Below are 19,157 nucleotides of genomic sequence, written 5' to 3'. Positions count from 1 at the left end.
CAAGAAGTAACCTTTAGTTGTTTTAAGCCACTGAGCTTTGAGGTTTGCTGGTTTCTGCTAGAAAATCCAACTTCTGTTACACAGGAGTACGGTATATTACCTAAATCATGGCCTTAATTAGTAAAGTGAATTTTAAGAATTGGAAATTTTCCATTAAAATCTAGATTTCTGACTTTTGACAAAAACAAACAAATAAAATTAAAACCTTCAACATAGTGATATGTAGCTGTCCCTTGCACAACAGGCGTGTGTTCTCCAGTTGTCTTGCCACTCTCACGACCACACTTGAGCAGTTTCCCTGAGGGAGGTGTGGAGACATCAGAGTTTGAATCTATACTAAGCTGCTTCTCCATGACTCACTTATTGTACTGTCTTTACCAGCACCACATCCTACTTTCAGTGAAACTTCAGCTATTCCTAGAGTCATACAAAAAGAAAAAGTACTAGAGTGGTGATAGTGGACATCCTTGTCTCGTTCCTGATTTTAGTGTGAAGGATTTCAGTTTTTGACCATTTAGTATGATATTGGCTGTTGGTTTTTCATAGATGGCTTTTATCAGTTTGACGTAGAGACCATCTGTTCCAATTTTTTGTAGAGTTTTTATCATAAATGCATGTGAAAACAATGCTGAGATTCCACCTCACTCCAGAAAGAATGGCTGCTATCATGAAATCAACCAATAACAAATGCTGGCGGGGCTGTGGGGAAAGAGGAACCCTGCTCCACTGCTGGTGGGAGTGTAGACTGGTGCAAGCACTGTGGAAATCAGTGTGGAGATACCTCAAAGAACTAGGACTGGAAGTCCCATTTGACCCCCTATTCCACTCCTGGGGATCTTCCCCAAAGAATTCAAAGAATCATACCACAGTGATATATGTGTGCCCATGTTCACAGCAGCACAGTTTGTGATAGCTAAAACTTGGAAACAGTCCAAATGCCCATCAACTGGAGACTGGATAAAGAAAATGTGGGTTTTTTTATAAAGTGGAGTACTACTCAGCCATAAAAAATGAGAAATTAGAGACATTTATAGCTAAGTGGATGCACATTGAGGTGATACTCTTAAGTGAAATAAATAGGACACACATGTGTAAATACCGAATAGTTTCTCTGGTGTGAGAAACTGAAAGTGTAAAGAAGGACTAAATGTATAATAGGTAATGTGAAATAGGAAGAAAAGGGGTAAAGGGGAAAGAAGTGGGAGGGGTAGGGGAAAGGATAGAAGGGAATGGGATTAATATGAGAAAATGGAAAAATAGGAACAAAATCTTTGTAAATAGGGAGGAATGGAGGGGTTGGAGGGCTGGGCAGGGGTGAAAAATAGGAACCACGAGAGATTATGTAAAGGTGCAAATTTCCAATGATGAATGTCTTTATATTGTATACCTAAAATGTACCAATGATTAGAATGAATAATCAATAATGCAAAATAGGAAGAAAAGGTCCAAAGGGGTAGGGATAGTGGGAGGGGCAGGGGAAAGGAAAGAAGGGAAAGGAAAAATGATGAGAAATGGAAAAAATGGAAATAAAGTCTTTATAAATAGGGAAGGGTGGAGGGGGTGAAGGGAGGGCTAGGAATGAGGAAAAACTAAGAACCAAGATGCATTATGTAAAGGTACAATTCCCAATGAGAAATGTAGTTGTGTTGTATACCTAAAATGTGCCAATAAAAGAATTTAACAAAAAAAAAAAGAAAAAGAAAAAGTACTGCATGGTGGGTAAGAAAATAGATTTTGGAATTAGGTTGCCTGGGTTCAAATGCCAGCTCTATCATTTTCTAGCTATACTCACTAGACTGAATGTTCAGGTCCCCCTAAAATTCAAAATTTATTGAGGTCCTAATCTCCAAAGTGATGCTAATAGGAGGCAGGAGCTTTGGGGCAGTGAGTAGGTCTTGAGAGCAAAGCCCTGGGGAATGGAATGTGACCCTGGGGCTTCCCTCTGCCCCACGCATAAGGACACAGCCACCCATGAACCAGGACGAAGAATCTCACATAGCCTGAACCTGCCAGTGCTTTGGTCAGGAACTCCCAGCCTCCAGAAGTATAAGAATTAAATTTCTGTTATTTATAAGCTCCCCAATCATCCGCAATTTGTTATAGCAACCCAAATAGTCTAAGATACCCTCCAAACTGTGAAAATTACTACTCTACAATACTCATTTTCCTTATAAACAAAACAAGGATGACTACTCTGCTACTTTATCAGGTTGTGATGAGCTAATATAGTGAGGTGCTGATCCCTTCATCATCATTTTTATTATAAATTCAAAGTGGTTTCTTCCTCTATTCAGCAGTCAGGGACTTCAACAAACAAAAATGATAAATCAAACTTGCTCTGCAGACCTGGCCTGATAAGAATCAGAAGCAGAAGCAAATTTCATTCAGTGAGCACGGTTGCCTGCGATGCTCAGGGTAATGGAAAGTTGTTCCCAAGAGCACTGTGACATGTTCATCTAAATGATCCAACTGTAAACACACTTGCAAAAGTCATTTGTAGTCTGGGCCAAGTACTCATTAGGGCTCACATCAGCGATCCTGAGGGCAGCAAAGGGAATACACAGTTTACTCTCTCTCCCTAATGGCTGCTAATGTCCATAGTCACACGGTGAAGAAAGAATTTATGTGAACATTATCCTGTCAAACGAAAGAGACTGAACTCAACTGAGAAGAGTATGAATCACTTCTGAGGAAGCACATGCAATTCTTTTTACTCAGATACCTGGGCCAAAAAGGCACTCAGCTGTCAACACAATCAGGTATTACTGCCCATTACTGCCCAAAGAATTTGCTTACCCTACTGGAATCACAGAAACAAGACATGAGGTACTCATTTAAAATGGGCTAATTCAGCACTGAAAAGCACCTTTATCCTGCAAGACCCTTCAAACCTTGGAAGTGCCTGAAGCAAAACAGGCAACTGGACTGAGACTATGAATCAGAGGACAAAGGTGAAGGTCAGGGCACACAAGGGGAACCAGGAGTAGGGACTCAGGGCTCACTGAAGTCCTCTTCTGGGACAGCTGCTGGGCTGGGCACTTGGAATGCTGTTCCAAGAATGAACTTAAATTAGGACCTACTGAAAAGAAAACATCTCCTTCTTACTCATCAAAAAAGCCCAAACTCATAAATGTTAAGGGAGTAGCCAACTAACTGGTCTGCCACTGATCAGCTGCAGTGGAAGTAGGACTAGGCAGTCCTCTACTTCTGAAGTCTGCATAGTCCTGAGCACAGCCACACATCTCAGAAAGTTGCTATGCCTGTCCATGACCTGGACTCAAAACCAAGGTGATCTTGGCCTTACATACCAGCTGAGCAAAGGCAATGGTTTGCTGCTTCCTCTAGTTCCCCAGCAACTATTCTCTAACCATCTTTGGCCATCCCCATTACCTCAGAGCATCTTCACATTTCTCCTTCCTCCTCAAAGGCCTGTGTCCTTATCCTCATTAGATGACTCTGCTTTCTCGTTCACTAAATTCAGGCTATCAAACAGTATCTCACTTTCCTGTCCAGTCTCATACAGACTGGCCAGTGGCCTGTATTTCATGTATCTTACTTCTCTCAAGGGAAAGGTGACCCTCCTTCTTTCTATCCATAGACAGCCCAGCCCTGGCTTCTCCTCTCACCTCTTCTAATTGCCCCAGGAATTTCATCAATTGTGTATTTCTACCTCTCAATCAATCGCTCATCCAACCCTAGCAACATGTATCCTTGTTCACTAGTGGATTTACCATTAAGTTGATAAAGTTTAAGTGTCAGAGCCACCTTCCCTGTCCCGTCTCCACCACCACCACTACCACTGCCCGCCCCAGCCTGGACCCTTGAAAGTTTAGAGAGGTGCTGAAAGTTAAGAGTATACCTGGTGGGAGCAGAAGCTGGGTTACAACTGGGAAGAGTTTCTGGGTAAGAATCAGCCCACTTGGGAGACTGAGGCAGGAGAATTGCAAGTTCAAGTCTCACTTGGGTGACTTGGTGAGAGCCTGTCTCAAAATAAAAAATTAAAAAGGGGCTGGGGTTATAGCCCAGTGAAAAGCTGTGGGTTCAATCTTCAGTAGTTAAAAAAAAAAAAACTGCCAAGTCACAAAAGAAATCTTAGAGGAATCTGAGTCACCAATCTGTAGTCATTTGTTATGATTTCTCATTTCATTCTTAAATATTTGCTTGGCACCTGCCTTTGTATTCATAAATTCATATCGTTTTTCATGAAGATGCTTCTGGCACCAAAGATTGCAACTGCTCTGGTATTTTTCCAAGTGTTTCTTATCCTGGAGACAGACTCTCCCTGGACCTTACATTCTCTGTAGCTTTTTATCTTTCCTTCTTTATTCTGATAATTTGAACTTTTCAAAAGATGAATTTATGTGTCTTTCCCTGGTTGTTTCCACCCATCCATTCCTCACCATAATAGGGGATTGAACTGTATCCTCCCCCTGCTCCCAAGACACATCCACCCTAAACCTGTGAATGAGACATTCCTTGGAAGAAATGTTTTTCTAAGTATAATTAGGTAAAGATCTTGAGATGAAATCATCTTAGATTTAGTACAGGAGCTAATCCAGAAGACAGAGATAGATGAGAGAGACAGAGGTGAAGATGGAGGCAGAGGCTACGGAGATGTGTCCATAGGGTAGGAGCTCACAGCTGGCAGGGGACCACTAGAGACTGGAGGAGAAGCCTGGAGTGGACACTCCTTCAGACCTCAGAAGGAATAAGCCCTATGATATCTTCATTTTGGAATTCTGGCCTCCAGAACTATAAGAATAAATTTGTGTTTGGTTAAGCCACCGACCTGTGGTCATTTGTTACAGCAGCCACAAGAAACTAACCCAACCTTCACCCACCAGGGCCTTTTCTAGCCATGTCACTGAGGCTGCTCAAGCTGAGGTCACAAGTAACCCTCCTTCAGACAAAATGAAAGGGAGATATTTCTCCCCTTATCCTTCTTGCTTCTCTGAAGTATTTACTACTGCTCGTTTTCTCTAACACTCACCCAACTTTCCCTTCTATTTTCCATCTTTTTTTATACTGAACAGAGACCATTCTATCCAGCCCCATCAGGAGCACATCCAATACTTACCCCTTCGGCAATAAGGGTCAGGGATCCGTCCTTGGTGATATGTTGTTACTCAGTCCACAAGGGCATTGGATTTAATCACAGGAAAACTCCCAGATAGATGTTTCTAGTCTAGAAATTTTTCCTAACTTCAGTGTTTTCTGTCTTGGTGAATGTGGCTTCAGCATATACTCAGTGAACATACCAGAAGCCAGACAGCATTCTAACCTCTCTCTCATTCCCCGCATCCAATCAAACATTTAGTCCTAACATATCCGTTTCTTTCATCTCTACAATTTTCTCCCTTTCATCATCCCCCTCCCCCAACTTGCCTTTATTAAGCTCATATTATTCCAAACTTGGCCTTCCGTTATTTTCCCAGATCCTGTTCACTCCAAATAACCTGCCGCAGTGCCAATAAAGTCATCTTTCTGAAGACAAGCCCAACTGAGCTATTTCTTACGAAATTCTTCAGTGTCTCCTCTAATAACTTGCAGAATATGTTAATGATAGTTTTTACCAAAACTTGTAGCCTCATCTTCTAGCAGTATTCCCTGGGTACTGTTCACCTCAACCCTACTGAATGAACCAGAGGCTGTTAAACACATCTGCTGTTGCATCCCTATTCCCTCTGTTTGTGATCCCCTCCCTCACCTTGATTTGTCTAACTTCTAATCAACTTTTCAGTACCTCAGTATCCAAACACATCTCATCCAGAGTGTTCTCCTTAGCTGGGGATTTAGCTCAGTGGTTCCACTGCCTGCCTCGAAAGCACAAGGACCCGAGTTTGATCCCCAGTACCAAAAACAAAAACCCTTCAGAGTGTTCTCCTTGTGCCCAGACTACACTGCTTCTAATAGCAAATACATTTTAATTATAAAAACAATACATCCTCATTATCAACAACGTGGAAAACAAAAAAACATAAATCTACTAATATCATTTAGCAGGCAAAATCAAGTGTAAATTAGTGACAATAAAGGGAAACAGAAGAATGAAGCAGTAAGTTTTGACCTACAGGAAGATTAATCAGTGGAAAAATGATATAGTAAAAGGGTAAAAGTTAAAGAAGAGACACTGGCTGGCCAGCTAAGGGAGGTTGGATGATCTACTCTTGCAATGAAAAGATGGCAATAAGAGTAGAAGAGTAAAGGGTAAAAGCAATAGTAGAGATATCTGGATACAAAGGACAAATAAGCAAGTACACTGAGTGACTATAATACGACTTCAGAAAGAGGACTGTGGTGTCATAAAACAAATGACTGGAAGAGACAGTTGGAAGAACTAATAGACTTGGGAAAGATTAGTGAGTTCACTTGCAAGAGCATACTGAAGGAATGCTATGGAAGAACCTATGGACTTTCTTAGAGGAACAACAAGCTTGAGCTGGAAAATGCAGGAATGGAACTTGAGAAGCAAAGCAGAGGCCAAGGTATCTGAACAACCTCTGCATCATTTGTCAATCATGGGACCAGGACATTTTAAGGTAAGCACCACACACCTGATTCCTACCCTCAAACTTACATTCTGGGATAAAAGAGTCGCAAATCAAATAATCACAGAAGTATATATGTAATTATAAAATCTTATAAATACAACAAAACAGTATTATAATAGAACCAGAAGAACTAACTTAGATGATGTAATCACAGGAAGCCACTTAAAGAAGTGGCATTAAACTGATACCATGAAGATGAGTAAGAATAGCCAGGAGTATATATGCGAAACCAGGATGGGATTAACCTAGAAATCAATAACAGGAAGATCTGAAATCAATTATTTAAGCTTCCACATTAGGAAACTAGGAAATAAAATCCAAAACAAGCACAAGAAAATAAATACTAAAAATTAGAGCCAAAAAGTGAAAATGGAAAATCAACAGAGAAAAATCCATGAAATCAAATCCTAATGTCAACTATGGACTTTGGGCAATGACATGTCAACATAGGTTCATCAACTGTAACAATTATGTTACTCTGGTGGTAAATGTTGATAGCAGAGGGGCTGAGCATTTGTATGGGCAAGAGAGCATATGGGAAATCTTTAACTTCTATTAAATTTTTCTGTGAACCTAAAAGGGTTCTAAAAAATTAAGTCTATTAAAGAAAGGTGGAGAAAGAAGACTCTATGAAGAGCCTGGAAAGGCAGTCCTTGATTTCATTGTTAATGCAATGGCAGCTATTGAGGGGGTTGGTGGGGGCAGAAGAATGACAATTTCTGGTGTACATTGTAAGACAACCACTGGCTGTTATAATGGATATGAAGAAACAAGGACGTAACTGGGATTATAGAACAGGAAGCTATTAATACACGTTAGGTCAGAGCTAATGGGGCTTAAAGTAGGAGAGAAGTCAGTAAAGATGGAAAGATGTGGTGGATTAAGAGTTTCTTTTGGATAGAGGACGGATAGGACTTGGCAATGGATTAGAGGGGTGGACTGAAAGAGAAGAATCAAGAGTAAGGACGAAGTTATGGGTTGGGCAAATAAAGGCCATTTTCTAGATGAAGAATGAACAAAGATGAAGCTGGTTTAAGCAAGGTCAAAGTTCACCTTTAGATCTGAGTCTCCTGGTAATGTCTGAGTTTGGTTGGTTGCTTCCTTTATCCTATTTTTGGTTATGAATATAGAGAGTAGATGAATACTACCCATTCATTATTTCTAAAAACATTTTTCAGAGATCAGAAGAATGGATTGAATTCTATCATTCCCTCACAATCCCCACACTGTCTCAGCAGCAGTATCCCCAAACCTCACACTCATTACAAGCCCCTGGGGTTTATGTTGCAGTCACACTCATCATAGCTCTGTAAAATCCACTCTGCAAAATCTGCTGGAATATATTCACTCAGTTAAGTCAGGCATTGCTCCCCAAAACCTAAAGCAAATATAATTTAAATCTAAAATGTCCCCCTAAAAGCTCATGTGTCTAGAGGATGGGCTTTTGGAAGGTGATTAGGTTATGAGGGCACTTAACTTCAGTGGGTTAATCCATCAATGAGATCATAATTTGGCAGCACTACAGAGAGGTAATGGAAACAGCAGGGGGGTCCTAACTGCAGGGACTGGATCATGGGGTGTGGCTGTGAGGGCTACGTCTGTTCCCTTGCCCCTTCCCTTTGGGATGTTTCCCTCTTTCTCTCTTTTCTGACCACCATAAAGTGAGCATCTTTCCTCTGTCATACACTTCCACCATGGTATTTCTGCTTCCATAGGCCTAGAAACAATGGAGCCAGAAGACCAGGGACTGCAACCTCTGAAACTGTGGGGCAAAATAAACTTTTCCTCCTTTAAGTTATATTCCTCAAATACTATTCACAGCAATGAAAAGCTAACTAACACAGAAGTCATTAATTTTAATAAGAAAATCTAGAAAACCTACCAGTATTACTCTTCTAAAGCAATGGTTCTCAAAGTGTGGTCCAGCACCATCAGCATCTTTGGGAACTTGTCAGAAGTGCAAGAGCTTGGGCCCCACTTCAGACCTGCTGGGTTAGAAACTGTGCAGGTGGACGCAGTACTCTAGTTGCCACAAGTCCCCCCAGGGTTCTGATGCATGTTCACCCCGTAGAATCACTGAAAGCATGATTTAAAGGCTAGTAATACTCTCTTAAATATTTTTACACTACAGTAGTCAAAAACAATACTTTCATCTGCACATCAAAAAGTACAGGAGCAAAAGATTCTATTTATTGAGAATGGTCATGGCAAATCCCAGAGGCAGGGACATGAAAGGCAGGTCTGGCTCACCTGGCAGACACCACTGATACACATGTCCAGGGAGTCAGCATTGCAGCGAGTTCCATCCAGCACTTTGGGCGCCAACTCCACCACCAAGTTCTGCCCCCGTGCATGGCACTTGAGTGCACATGGGGCAGTGGGGTCATTGTACTGTGGAAGCCATTCATAATAATGTCCTTGATACTGGACATCATTGTAGGCTGAGCACTGCTGGGCTCTGAAGTCTTCCGCATCTGGAGGACAATCCTGGAAGCAGAGGAAAAGGGACATCACCCTTTGACACACCACCCTGTGACAGGGGCCAAGGGAAGGCTGAAAGATGGCATCAGAATCCCAGGAGACCAGACTCCACTTACCTCCCTCCTGGGCGTCACCTTGTTCCCTCATCACTTCCTTTTTTAAAAGTAGAAACAATCTATAACCGTGGAATTCCACTGGGCTCTCTACAATACTGAATCATCCTGTTTATTCTGATCACCCTTCCACCCAGGTATTTTTTTCCAGATATTTAAAGCTTCCAATATGGAGGCATCAAATTTTGCTCTATTTTAACCAACTTCATATAAATTTTAATTCCATTCCATTGTCTTCTCCTTTTTGAAGGAAACTAAATGTCTGTAATTTTTTCAGGAAATTCAAGGTCTCTATAGCAATATAAATTATTAGCCATGCCTTCAGGAGCTATTTCAGTAGGAAGGGTTATTTGCACCTAATTAACCAGTCCCAAACTGCTGTGCTTTGGAAGAACTCATGTCTATGTTTTTGTCATTGATTAATTCATCTTTTCCTCCCTTGTCAGGCCTACTCATTGCTCTTTGCTGGTACCAAATGCCTGCCTTCAGCTGGCTCTAGGGTGGCCAACAGACAACATAAGCAAGTAAGTCCAGTAAACACTCTCAGGCACTCTCATACTAATAAAAAGTATCTATATACGTATTGAGGATTCAGGGATCTTTTAACTAACTTTTAACTTTTAACTAACTAACTTTTAACTTCTTCCTACAGATACTTCTAAGGCAAGATGCTGGATAACCAATAAAAATGTTTACTCATCAATAATCTATTTTTGGTGTACAAATTTCCTCATTAAAGAACACAGATACAGAAAAAGGCAAAATATTACTTATTTTTTCTTATTATGAAAGTAATAGTCATTGTAAAAGCTTTGAGAAATGCTTTCTATTAGAAAAAAAGAACAACAAAGATTCTCGTACCTAAATCTTTATTCTTGGTTACTTTTTAAGTACTAGTTCCAAGAAATAAAATTTTGAGTCAAAAGTATATTCCTGGTTTATGGACTACTCAAACTATTGCTAAATTACCCTCCAGAAAGTTATCACCAACAGGTTACATAAGTTGCCTTTTTTCAACAGTGCGTTCCAGTTTGGATATTATAATTTTCTAATTTTTTCCAACCAGAAGTGAAAAACAGAATCTCATTGCTTTCATTTATATTTCCTTTTTATTATTTAAGTTTAATATCTTTTCGTGTATACAGTGGACCCTTGACATATGAACACAAATTGTTCCCCAGGGTTGGTTGTAAAGCAAGTTGGTCACTTGTACACTCAGGCTCCTCTACACAGCCTGCACAAGTCTCTCTTCTGTATACAGGAAGATCTCAATGTCCTTAGAGAGACATCAGCTCAGGATTTCTGAATTAACCCCCCCCCAGGAAAGGATGTTGTAATGTTCCTTCCAGAACTCTTTAAGGGTTAAATCTGTAACTGAGACCATCTGGAAGCACAAGCACCCAGCATTTGGGTTATAACTCAAGACTTCGGTCGTAAGTTCAAACTAAAATCCTAGCCATAACCCAAGTTGTTCATATGTCAGGCCAGTCATAACTTGAGGGTCCACTGTACTTGCATGCTTTTGTACCAATTCTTCAAAAATGTTCTTGTTTTATGCCCTTTGTTTATCCATTGGAATGTTTCTCTTTTTATTATTTTTAGCAGATAGAGACTATTAACCTCCATACTGAAGTTACCAAATTTTGTCATTTGTGTTGAAAATATTTTAGTCACTTTTTTTTTTTTGGTACCGGGAATCAAACTCAAGACCTTGTGCTTGCTAGGCAGGCACGGTGCCGCTGAGCTAAATCCCCGGCCCTCACTTATTTTTGCTTTTAGCACTTTGTGAAGTGAAGAAGTTTTGAGTTTTTAATGTAGTCAGTGCTATTAATATTTCCCTTTATGGTTTATTTCTTCATTAATGGTCTAGATATGCTTTCATTCTGCCCCTCAGACAGAAAAATATCTAAATGTATTTTTCTAGTTCTTTTTTAGATAGGCAATTGTATTTAACTCTTTCTTATATCTGAACTTTATTCAGATGAATGGTGTAAGAGAGAAATCTGACTCTCCTTTTTTCCCACAAGAAGTTACTAATAATTTTCAGACATAGTTTTTATTTCTCCTCTTTTTACTACTCGACTTTTGTGTTTTACTGTGTATTAGTCAGGGCTTACAAGAGCTTGCAGAGCTAAGGCAAGGCTCCTCAAAAGACTGCACATGCTCTGAATCAGATTTAATGCAGGACACAGAAATTTACAAGACTGGCCTACAATGGTGACCTACAGAGTCAAATGTAGAAGAGTTCAAAAGATCTGTCTGCACAATAGCAATGTGAAGAATCCAGCCAGAGGCCTGGAGCCCAAGGCAATGTCCTCCGGACCAGAAAGCTGAAGGATCAGAGAGGGAAGCCTGAGGAGTCTGGCTGGAGGTCAAAGGGTTGGTGCTAGAAGCTAAGCTAAAGAGTCTGAGTGACCGGGCCAAAAGGCAGGTGCTGGAAGCTGAAGAATCTGCTCCAAAAGCCAGGAGAGGATGCTCAGGGCGAAGGTGAAGACCAGAGCTCCTCGGAAGAGAACAGCTGAAGCTCCTCCAAGGAAAATCTGCCACAAAGAAGCTCTCAGCTGAAATCCTTCCCTCCTGTTCTCCTTTTATACTGTTCCGACAATAATCCTCCTTAAAGTGGGTCTTCCACACCCAGAACCATGCTGACTCAATTCAGCTGGGCGTTCCCCACTCAAGTTGATAATTAATCAATACCACAACATACTGCATGTATGTTTCTGGCCTTTATAAACTACCTCAAATCTTTTTTAATAGCAAGTAGGGAATAAATCGAATATAATTAACAAACTATCAACTGGGGTTAGTTGTATTATTTTGCTGTGAAACATTCCAAAATAAATCGTATATTACATCCACATTTTTGTTGCCTTAGCCAGATTAAATCTTAACCCAGCAAACTGAAGAAGTCCGAGATTGGATGACTTTTCTCTTATGAAATGAAGACTCTGCCTGCCATCTGGCCTTAGGAAAGATCAGTGATAAGATGACATCACCTTCTGTTCCAATAGCCATGGCCAGTTCTCTTGTATCTGACTCTTAAACCAAAGGAAAGTGTGCAAGGGAGCAAGGTGCAGGGGACTCCTCTCGTGTGAGGCCGGCTGATGTGGCAGTGCTCTCTGGGGACCAAATGTGCTGGCTGCCTGACTCTAGACTGCCTTAAATTCCATACATCAATCAATTTTTTAAAAACTACTGACAACTAACGAACAGAAGACATTACCCTAGATTAGACCCTGCCCAAAGGGTGACCAGGCCACAGCGACTATCCAGGGACAAACATGTGGCCCACATCAGGTCCATCTTTACTCAGAAATCTGGAATTGCAGCACAAGAGCCAGAGCTGAGAACTCTATCAGTTCAGGCTGGGCTGGCCATTTCGTCTTGGATTTGCATGTTGAAGCAAAACAAGAAAGTACTCACAGCAGAGAACAATGAGTTAGGTAAGAAAGAAGGACACATGATGAGCTGTGCATTTCAACAGGAAGAGTAGGGAACCTCAGGCCTGTTTATGCTAAATTCCATTAAATACCCTACATCCATTCAGTGAATCCCATTTTTCTTGAGCTCATTTTTGTAGGCTTCTCTGTTTGTAGCTACTGGTGATCCCTGATTAAGAGCCTTACATTACGATCATACTTTGGAGTCTGCTAGAAACTATTACTAACAATATCTTCTCTCCACCATGCATGGAACTGGATAGGTCAAGATTATCATTGTCCTCATTTCCAAAGTGAAGGAAATGGTGACCTAAAAAGCCTTTTAAGCACAAGCCCAAAGATATACAACTAGGATATGACAGAGTTAAGGTAGATTCCCAAAGAAACCAGTACTCCATTGCATGATACCATGTTCTAGTAAATGGTGCGGGGTGACATGTTGAATGCTTTCCTTCACCTCCCATTCTTCCAGCATCAACAATATGTCTGCCCTGTTGGACTCAGCTGGGCCATATGCCAGTCCAAGACAATCTAGGGATTCTTGCGCCTTAAATAGTCCAGTCAACATAGTAAACATGAACAGCCAACATTCTTCTGCTTTCCTTTCCCTGAGAATTATTTCTTCTTAACAGTACTTATTAAATGTGCTTTATGAGCTTTGCCCTAGGTCACATACTGTGGAGAATAGAAAAGAATATAATTCAACACTATCACTCAGTGGGCTTGTTCTCTGATTGGAGATGTAGCTTCTATAGGTATGAGACACAATGGAACCACGTGTCATTGTTGGGGTGTGTAGGTTTACAGTAGGGCTGCAATAAAAGGAATGCAATTATTGTACAAAAATTTTAAATTAGAAGGCTGATGAGATGAAGTTAATAAAGAATGAATAAAGCCTAGATCAGCAACACTTGGCTCTAACCTGATAGAGGTCATTAATATATCTAAAATAGAAGTGTGCCTCTGGCAGGAGTAGTCAGACTGGGAAGCACAGAGAGGGAAGAAGAAAGGAGAAGGGAAATAAAGAGGGAAAGAGGAGAGAGGAGAATAAAGTGAAGAAAAAAGAGGAAAGGGAAGGGAAAATGGAAAGGAGGAGAGAGAAGAGGTGGCTACTCTGGTCAGCAGCTGGCACCTAGCATCTACTCACAGAGCATCCTGAAAATAAAGACCGTCTTCCCCTCCTAAGACCATGGAAATGTGTACACCATGTGGACAATTTAAGGAGAGAAGCCAAGACAGGAAGATTACCTAATAAACTGAGTATTTTCATGCAAGAGAGACAGAGCATTACACAAGAGATTATTTATGCAATAGGATTATATAATTAATACGCTTTAATTTGGATTTGACAATTTTTTTTCCAGATAACCCATGAGTAGAGGGACTCAGAAAAAGTATATTTCTGTTATAAGAAAACTAAAATTTCACTTTATCTTCATATCCAAGTTGTAGTCTGAGTCAAATTTTGTGACCCCTTTGTATATAACAAATGGTAAAAATTTCTAGCATAAAAATTACCTATGGGAGGTGGACACAATAAGCTTGAGTTAGTAAATAAGGCATTGTGGAAACGTCAACTCTCAGATGGGATTTAAAGGATGGTGTGATGTAAACAGGAATCTACCAAGATATGGAAAACAACATGAGCAAAAGTAATTCAGTATCTTTAAGGGGCCTGCACTGCATTGTCCAGCAAACATGAGAGTTGTGAGCTGAAAAAGTTCACGGTGTGATTAAAATATATGATGAATGTTTAAATTTTTAAAAATTATTACAGTGCCATTAATCCCCTCTATTTCCCCTAGCATTGAATTCACTTATCCTATTGTTCTTGCCACTTTCTGAAGTAATTCTGGAAGTCCTCTTTCATGAGCATGTTTACAAGCTGTGATCAAAAATATGGTGAATGCTGCTGCCAGGTACCATCCACAAAAAGGAAGGCTGGTAAAAATATTATGGTGTGTCCTCATCCACCTTATTCATCAGATCGGGCATTGTGAGACTCCTGGGTCTTCCCCTAAGTCAAAATAACTATGAAAGGTCAGTGTTTTGAATTGAGGCACCCACAACAGCACAACTAAAGACACCCAGGAAAGAAGACTTCCAGAGCTGCTTTAGAAAGTGGCTAGGATGATGGGATAAGTATGTTCAAAGTGAGGGGAAAGATTTTAAGGCAGACTCATGGCAATGTGTCTTTTCCTGTAATAAATGCTCACTGTATTTCTCAACCACACCTTGTATATCCAGCCAATGACTCAAGATTCCCCCATGTGAGTGGGAGTACTGAGAAGTATTGAGGATGCAAACAAGGCAGTGACAGAAAAGGTGGCATTTCAGAAGACCAGGGTGACTTCAAGGTGGCCTGGAGGTCTGGAGACCTTGCCCAGAATGAGAGCAACAGCAATGAAAAGAAAAGAACACCTCCAAGAAAAATAGTGAAACGCTATCAGAAACGAGGCATGTGTAGGGTTCCTGGTACATGGATCCTTCAGGGGGCACATCAAATGTCATTTCTTCTAGAAGGTCATAGGGAGCCCAGACAGCTCACTGTGCGGAGTTAACTGTGCTCATAACCAATATGCACATACCATGAAAACATTCTTGCCGGATTGTGATATACTGCAGAATCAAAAGTACTTTTCCCTTTGCCTCTTCCAGCATTGCTATATAAGAAAACTGGAGTCATCAGTGAATTCAGGTATTAGACCTCCTGGCTGACATGCATGACTTATCTTGGAAACTGCCACCGATCTGATAGACCAAGATAAGGGTCATTCTTCTCTGTGGCCACCAGCCCAGGCTCAGGCTGCAAGGATCTGTGCTGAGTGCTGACTGATGCTTCTGTCTGGGGACAGCAGGCAGGCAGGAGCCAGAGCCCTGCACACAGGCATATCTGTTTCCTCGTCTTTCAGCTCCAAAGCCCAAAGCCCCATCTTCCCCAACAGAACAGACCTGGGAGAGCCACTGAACCACAGCCTGATTTCTTGGGGACAGCAATGTGGTCAAAGCTCCCATTCCTGCCTCTTGCACAGCAGGGATGGGATTTCTTCATCTGGGCCCTCTACATGCATGCCCCTGTCGCAAGTAGGCTTTATGCAACATCTCATCTGACTTTCCCTTTCATGTTTGGAGCCCATTATAGGTAGCATCCTCTGCTGTGGTGGTGGAATTTTGAAATGCAGCTGTGAAGTCCTTCCCTAGGCAGAGGAACTGCTGGAGGCCGTGGCAGGAGACACAAAGCCACATGAAACATGTCACTCCTTGCTCTCCCCTGACCTTTGTCCCTTGCTAAGTGTGGACATTCAGGTCTGTCCTACTGATCCAGGGCTTGGAGTACCCACGATGGTCTCTTAAAGTACACTGTTCCTCCAATTACATCAGCACTCACAGGTGCATGTGCGATTCAAAGCTACCAGGCTTTAGTTACTGCTGTCTGCAGCCTCATTTCATCATCCAAAAGAGCCAGAGACCTTCCCAAACTCCCATCCAAGGGAACACCTAAATCTCTTCAGATGAATTCTCCAGCATCTCAGTTTCCTTTTAATTCCTATCATTTTAATTTGGGTATGCATCAATAGCAATAACAAAGAAAATATTCTGAGTGCAAAAAAAGATTAAATTCTTGTGTTTATTTGGCATTTTTTACATTTGCAAAGAAAACTATTCCAATTTATCTTAGTGGTGACTGATGGGAAACAAGAGTAAGGTTTGCATAAATCCCTCATTCTGCGCCATCTTTGACCTGAACATGTTTTGCAGAGGGTGAGACAGGTGGGTTGTGGCGGCAGAAGCACCACTAGACCACTGAAGTTCATATTCTTCATATTCTTCCTATATGACTGGAAATTAATCTTTCCCCTCCTCAGCCCCAGTTCCTTCGTTTCCATAAGAGAAATAACCACATTTGCCTGCTTGCATCTCAGAGACTTTGTGGAGTTCAGGTGAGATATTGAGCCAAAAAGCACTGTGAACTCTGCAGGAGCTTATGATATTATGCCCAGTTTATATGAATTCACAAATTATTAAATGGCCAAAGAAGTTAAATACATGGAAGGTACTGGATACACAAAAGCAGTTTTCAATTAAACAAGTAGTCAACTTCACAAAAATCTGTTAGTTTTAGAGTACTTATTATAATATTGTGTTTAAAACATGACTACTGGGTTAAAGATTTTTATTCTAGGACTTACGTGATGGCTGCATGTCTTATATCGAATATTCTGCCCCTCACAATTCCTGAAGGAGGAAAAAAGAAAACAATGATTTTGTAGAAGTGGCAACCTTTAAAAAGAAAGCAAAAACAAGGTACTGGTTCTAAAATTTTTTTACTAATGCACATTATACCAAAGATTTCAAGGTTTAAATTCTAATAAAATAACTTCCATGGGTCATGGGAGTGAAAAGTCTTACAGAAGTGTATACTAAATAGAGAGGGAATTCTGCAGCTGTTGAATGTAATAATAACTAACTTTATTACTCACATGTGATTCCCAGTCCAGGGCCCACATAATCACTGAAATTAATATGTTGTGGGTGTGTATGTGTTTAATGTGTACAGCTGTATTATGTTTTTCTATGAGAAAGGACAAGTTACAAGCAGAAGCTTTTCTGTGGCTTGTTCTCTCAGGACCTTCCCTCCTTCTCTTCCTGAAGCAGCCCAGGTCAGCTGGGTATTCTTTGTCCTCCTCCTCCAGTTAGTACAACTGTCTGTCAGAAATTTTCTTGTGGAGAAAATGAAAAAATGGAAACAAAGTCTTTGTAAATAGGGAGGGATGAAGGGGTTGAAGAGAGGGCAGGGGAAGGGGGAAAATAAGAACCAAGAGAGATTATGTAAAGGTGCAAATTTCCAATGATGAATGTCATTATATTGTATACTTAAAATGTACCAATAAAATTAATTTTTAAAAGAAAGAAAAGAAAAGAAATTTTCTTGTGGCAATGCTGCTACCTTATTTCAACCATCAGCTTCACAAAATAAATCTTACAAAATAGTGTTGGGGCAGCTTTCTTGGGATGCCAATACTGTTGGTGTGAGAATCCTCCAGCAATGGTCTCCAGCCACATAACTTGGCCACCCCTCCAGCTTGGGGATCCTTTCAGGCTGACTTGGCCTTTGAATATTTGAAATTCCATCCAATAGGTACTTTCCTCAATTCAGTGTTCACTGCTCTATATTCTACATAAACTCTGCTGGAATAGAAGATGGCACCTTTCCCAGTTTTTCATAGTATTACATACTTGTTTTTTTAATGTCTTCCTGGTCAATTGAATGGCAAATTTGAAAGTGAGGAAATCTAAAGGTAGGCTTAAATCAGTCCCTTGAATTAAAAGTCAATAGACACTATAGCCATGAACCACCTAATGATGCTTCTGTCCCCAAACCATATACATGAAAGCAAGGGTCCCTTAAGATTATATCACCAGGTAACATCATAGCCATGTTTGTTTGTACAAATGCATTCTATGATGTTTGCACAGTGATGAAATCATCTAACAATGGGGTTCTTTAAAATATTTAGTCTTAAGATTTTATGAGCAAAACCTCAGTTGCCCGTGAACTAGCACAAACATTCAACAAGTGGGATCTCTTCTTATTAAAAGGCTTCTGCACAGCAAGAGAAACCACTAGCAGTGTGAAGAGACAACCCACAATGTGGGAAAAAATCTTCACCTGCTCTTCCTCAGACAAAGGTCTACTATCTCGAATCTATAAAGAACTTAAAAAGATCAGACCTCCCAAATTTAAAGACCCAATCCGAAAATGGGCATCTGAAATGAACAGATATTTCGCAGACAAAGAAGTAGAAATAACAAATAAATACATGAAAAAATGTTCAACATCACTGGTCATTCGAGAGATGCAAATGAAAACAACGCTGAGATTCCACTTCACTCCAGAAAGAATGGCTGCTATCATGAAATGAACCAATAACAAATGCTGGTGGGGCTGTGGGGAAAGAGGAACCCTGCTCCACTGCTGGTGGGAGTATAGACTGGTGCAACCACTGTAGAAATCAGTGTGGAGATACCTCAAAGAACTAGGACCGGAAGTCCCATTTGATCCCGCTATTCCACTGCTGGGTATCTTCTCCAAAGAATTAAAAGAATCATACCACAGTGATATATGTGCACCCATGTTCATAGCCACACAGTTTGTGATAGCTAAAACTTGGAAACAGCCCAAATGCCCATCAACTGGAGACTGGATAAAGAAAATGTGGGTTTTTTATAAAGTGGAGTACTACTCAGCCATAAAAAATGAGAAATTAGAGACATTTATAGCTAAGTGGATGCACATTGAGGTGATACTCTTAAGTGAAATAAATAGGACACACATGTATAAATACCAAATAGTTTCTCTGGTGTAAGAAACTGAAAGTGTAAATAAGGACTAAATGTATAATAGGTAATGTGAAATAGGAAGAAAAGGGGCAAAGGGGATGGAAGTGGGAGGGGTAGGGGAAAGGATAGAAGGGAATGGGATCAATATGAGAAAATGGAAAAATAGGAACAAAATCTTTGTAAATAGGGAGGAATGGAGGGGTTGAAGGGAGGGCTGGGCAAGGGTGAAA

The 19,157-nt window shown here is 40.6% G+C and overlaps 1 protein-coding gene across 11 annotated transcripts in view; it reads right to left on the bottom strand.

The window, feature by feature from the left end:
* The window catches only part of Adamtsl3 (ADAMTS like 3), a 350,115-nt gene that overhangs the window by 203,404 nt on the left and 127,554 nt on the right, over nt 1-19,157 (bottom strand). For all 11 annotated transcript variants that reach the window (XR_015441834.1, XM_087188551.1, XM_087188548.1 and 8 more), the window contains 2 exons: nt 16,776-16,821; nt 8,802-9,038 (listed from right to left, as the gene is read on the bottom strand). Coding sequence is in view for 10 of the 11 variants with exons in the window: in XM_087188551.1 (XP_087044677.1) it covers nt 8,802-9,038; nt 16,776-16,821 (283 nt within the window). In the remaining variant the exon portion in view is untranslated. The remainder of the gene's footprint in view (nt 1-8,801; nt 9,039-16,775; nt 16,822-19,157) is intronic.

Source organism: Heterocephalus glaber, unplaced genomic scaffold (genome assembly GCF_053883595.1).
Source record: "Heterocephalus glaber isolate CG9 unplaced genomic scaffold, H.glaber_assembly_v1.0 deba00001531, whole genome shotgun sequence".
Lineage (NCBI taxonomy): Eukaryota > Metazoa > Chordata > Mammalia > Rodentia > Bathyergidae > Heterocephalus > Heterocephalus glaber.
This window is presented reverse-complemented; position numbering and strand designations above follow the sequence as displayed.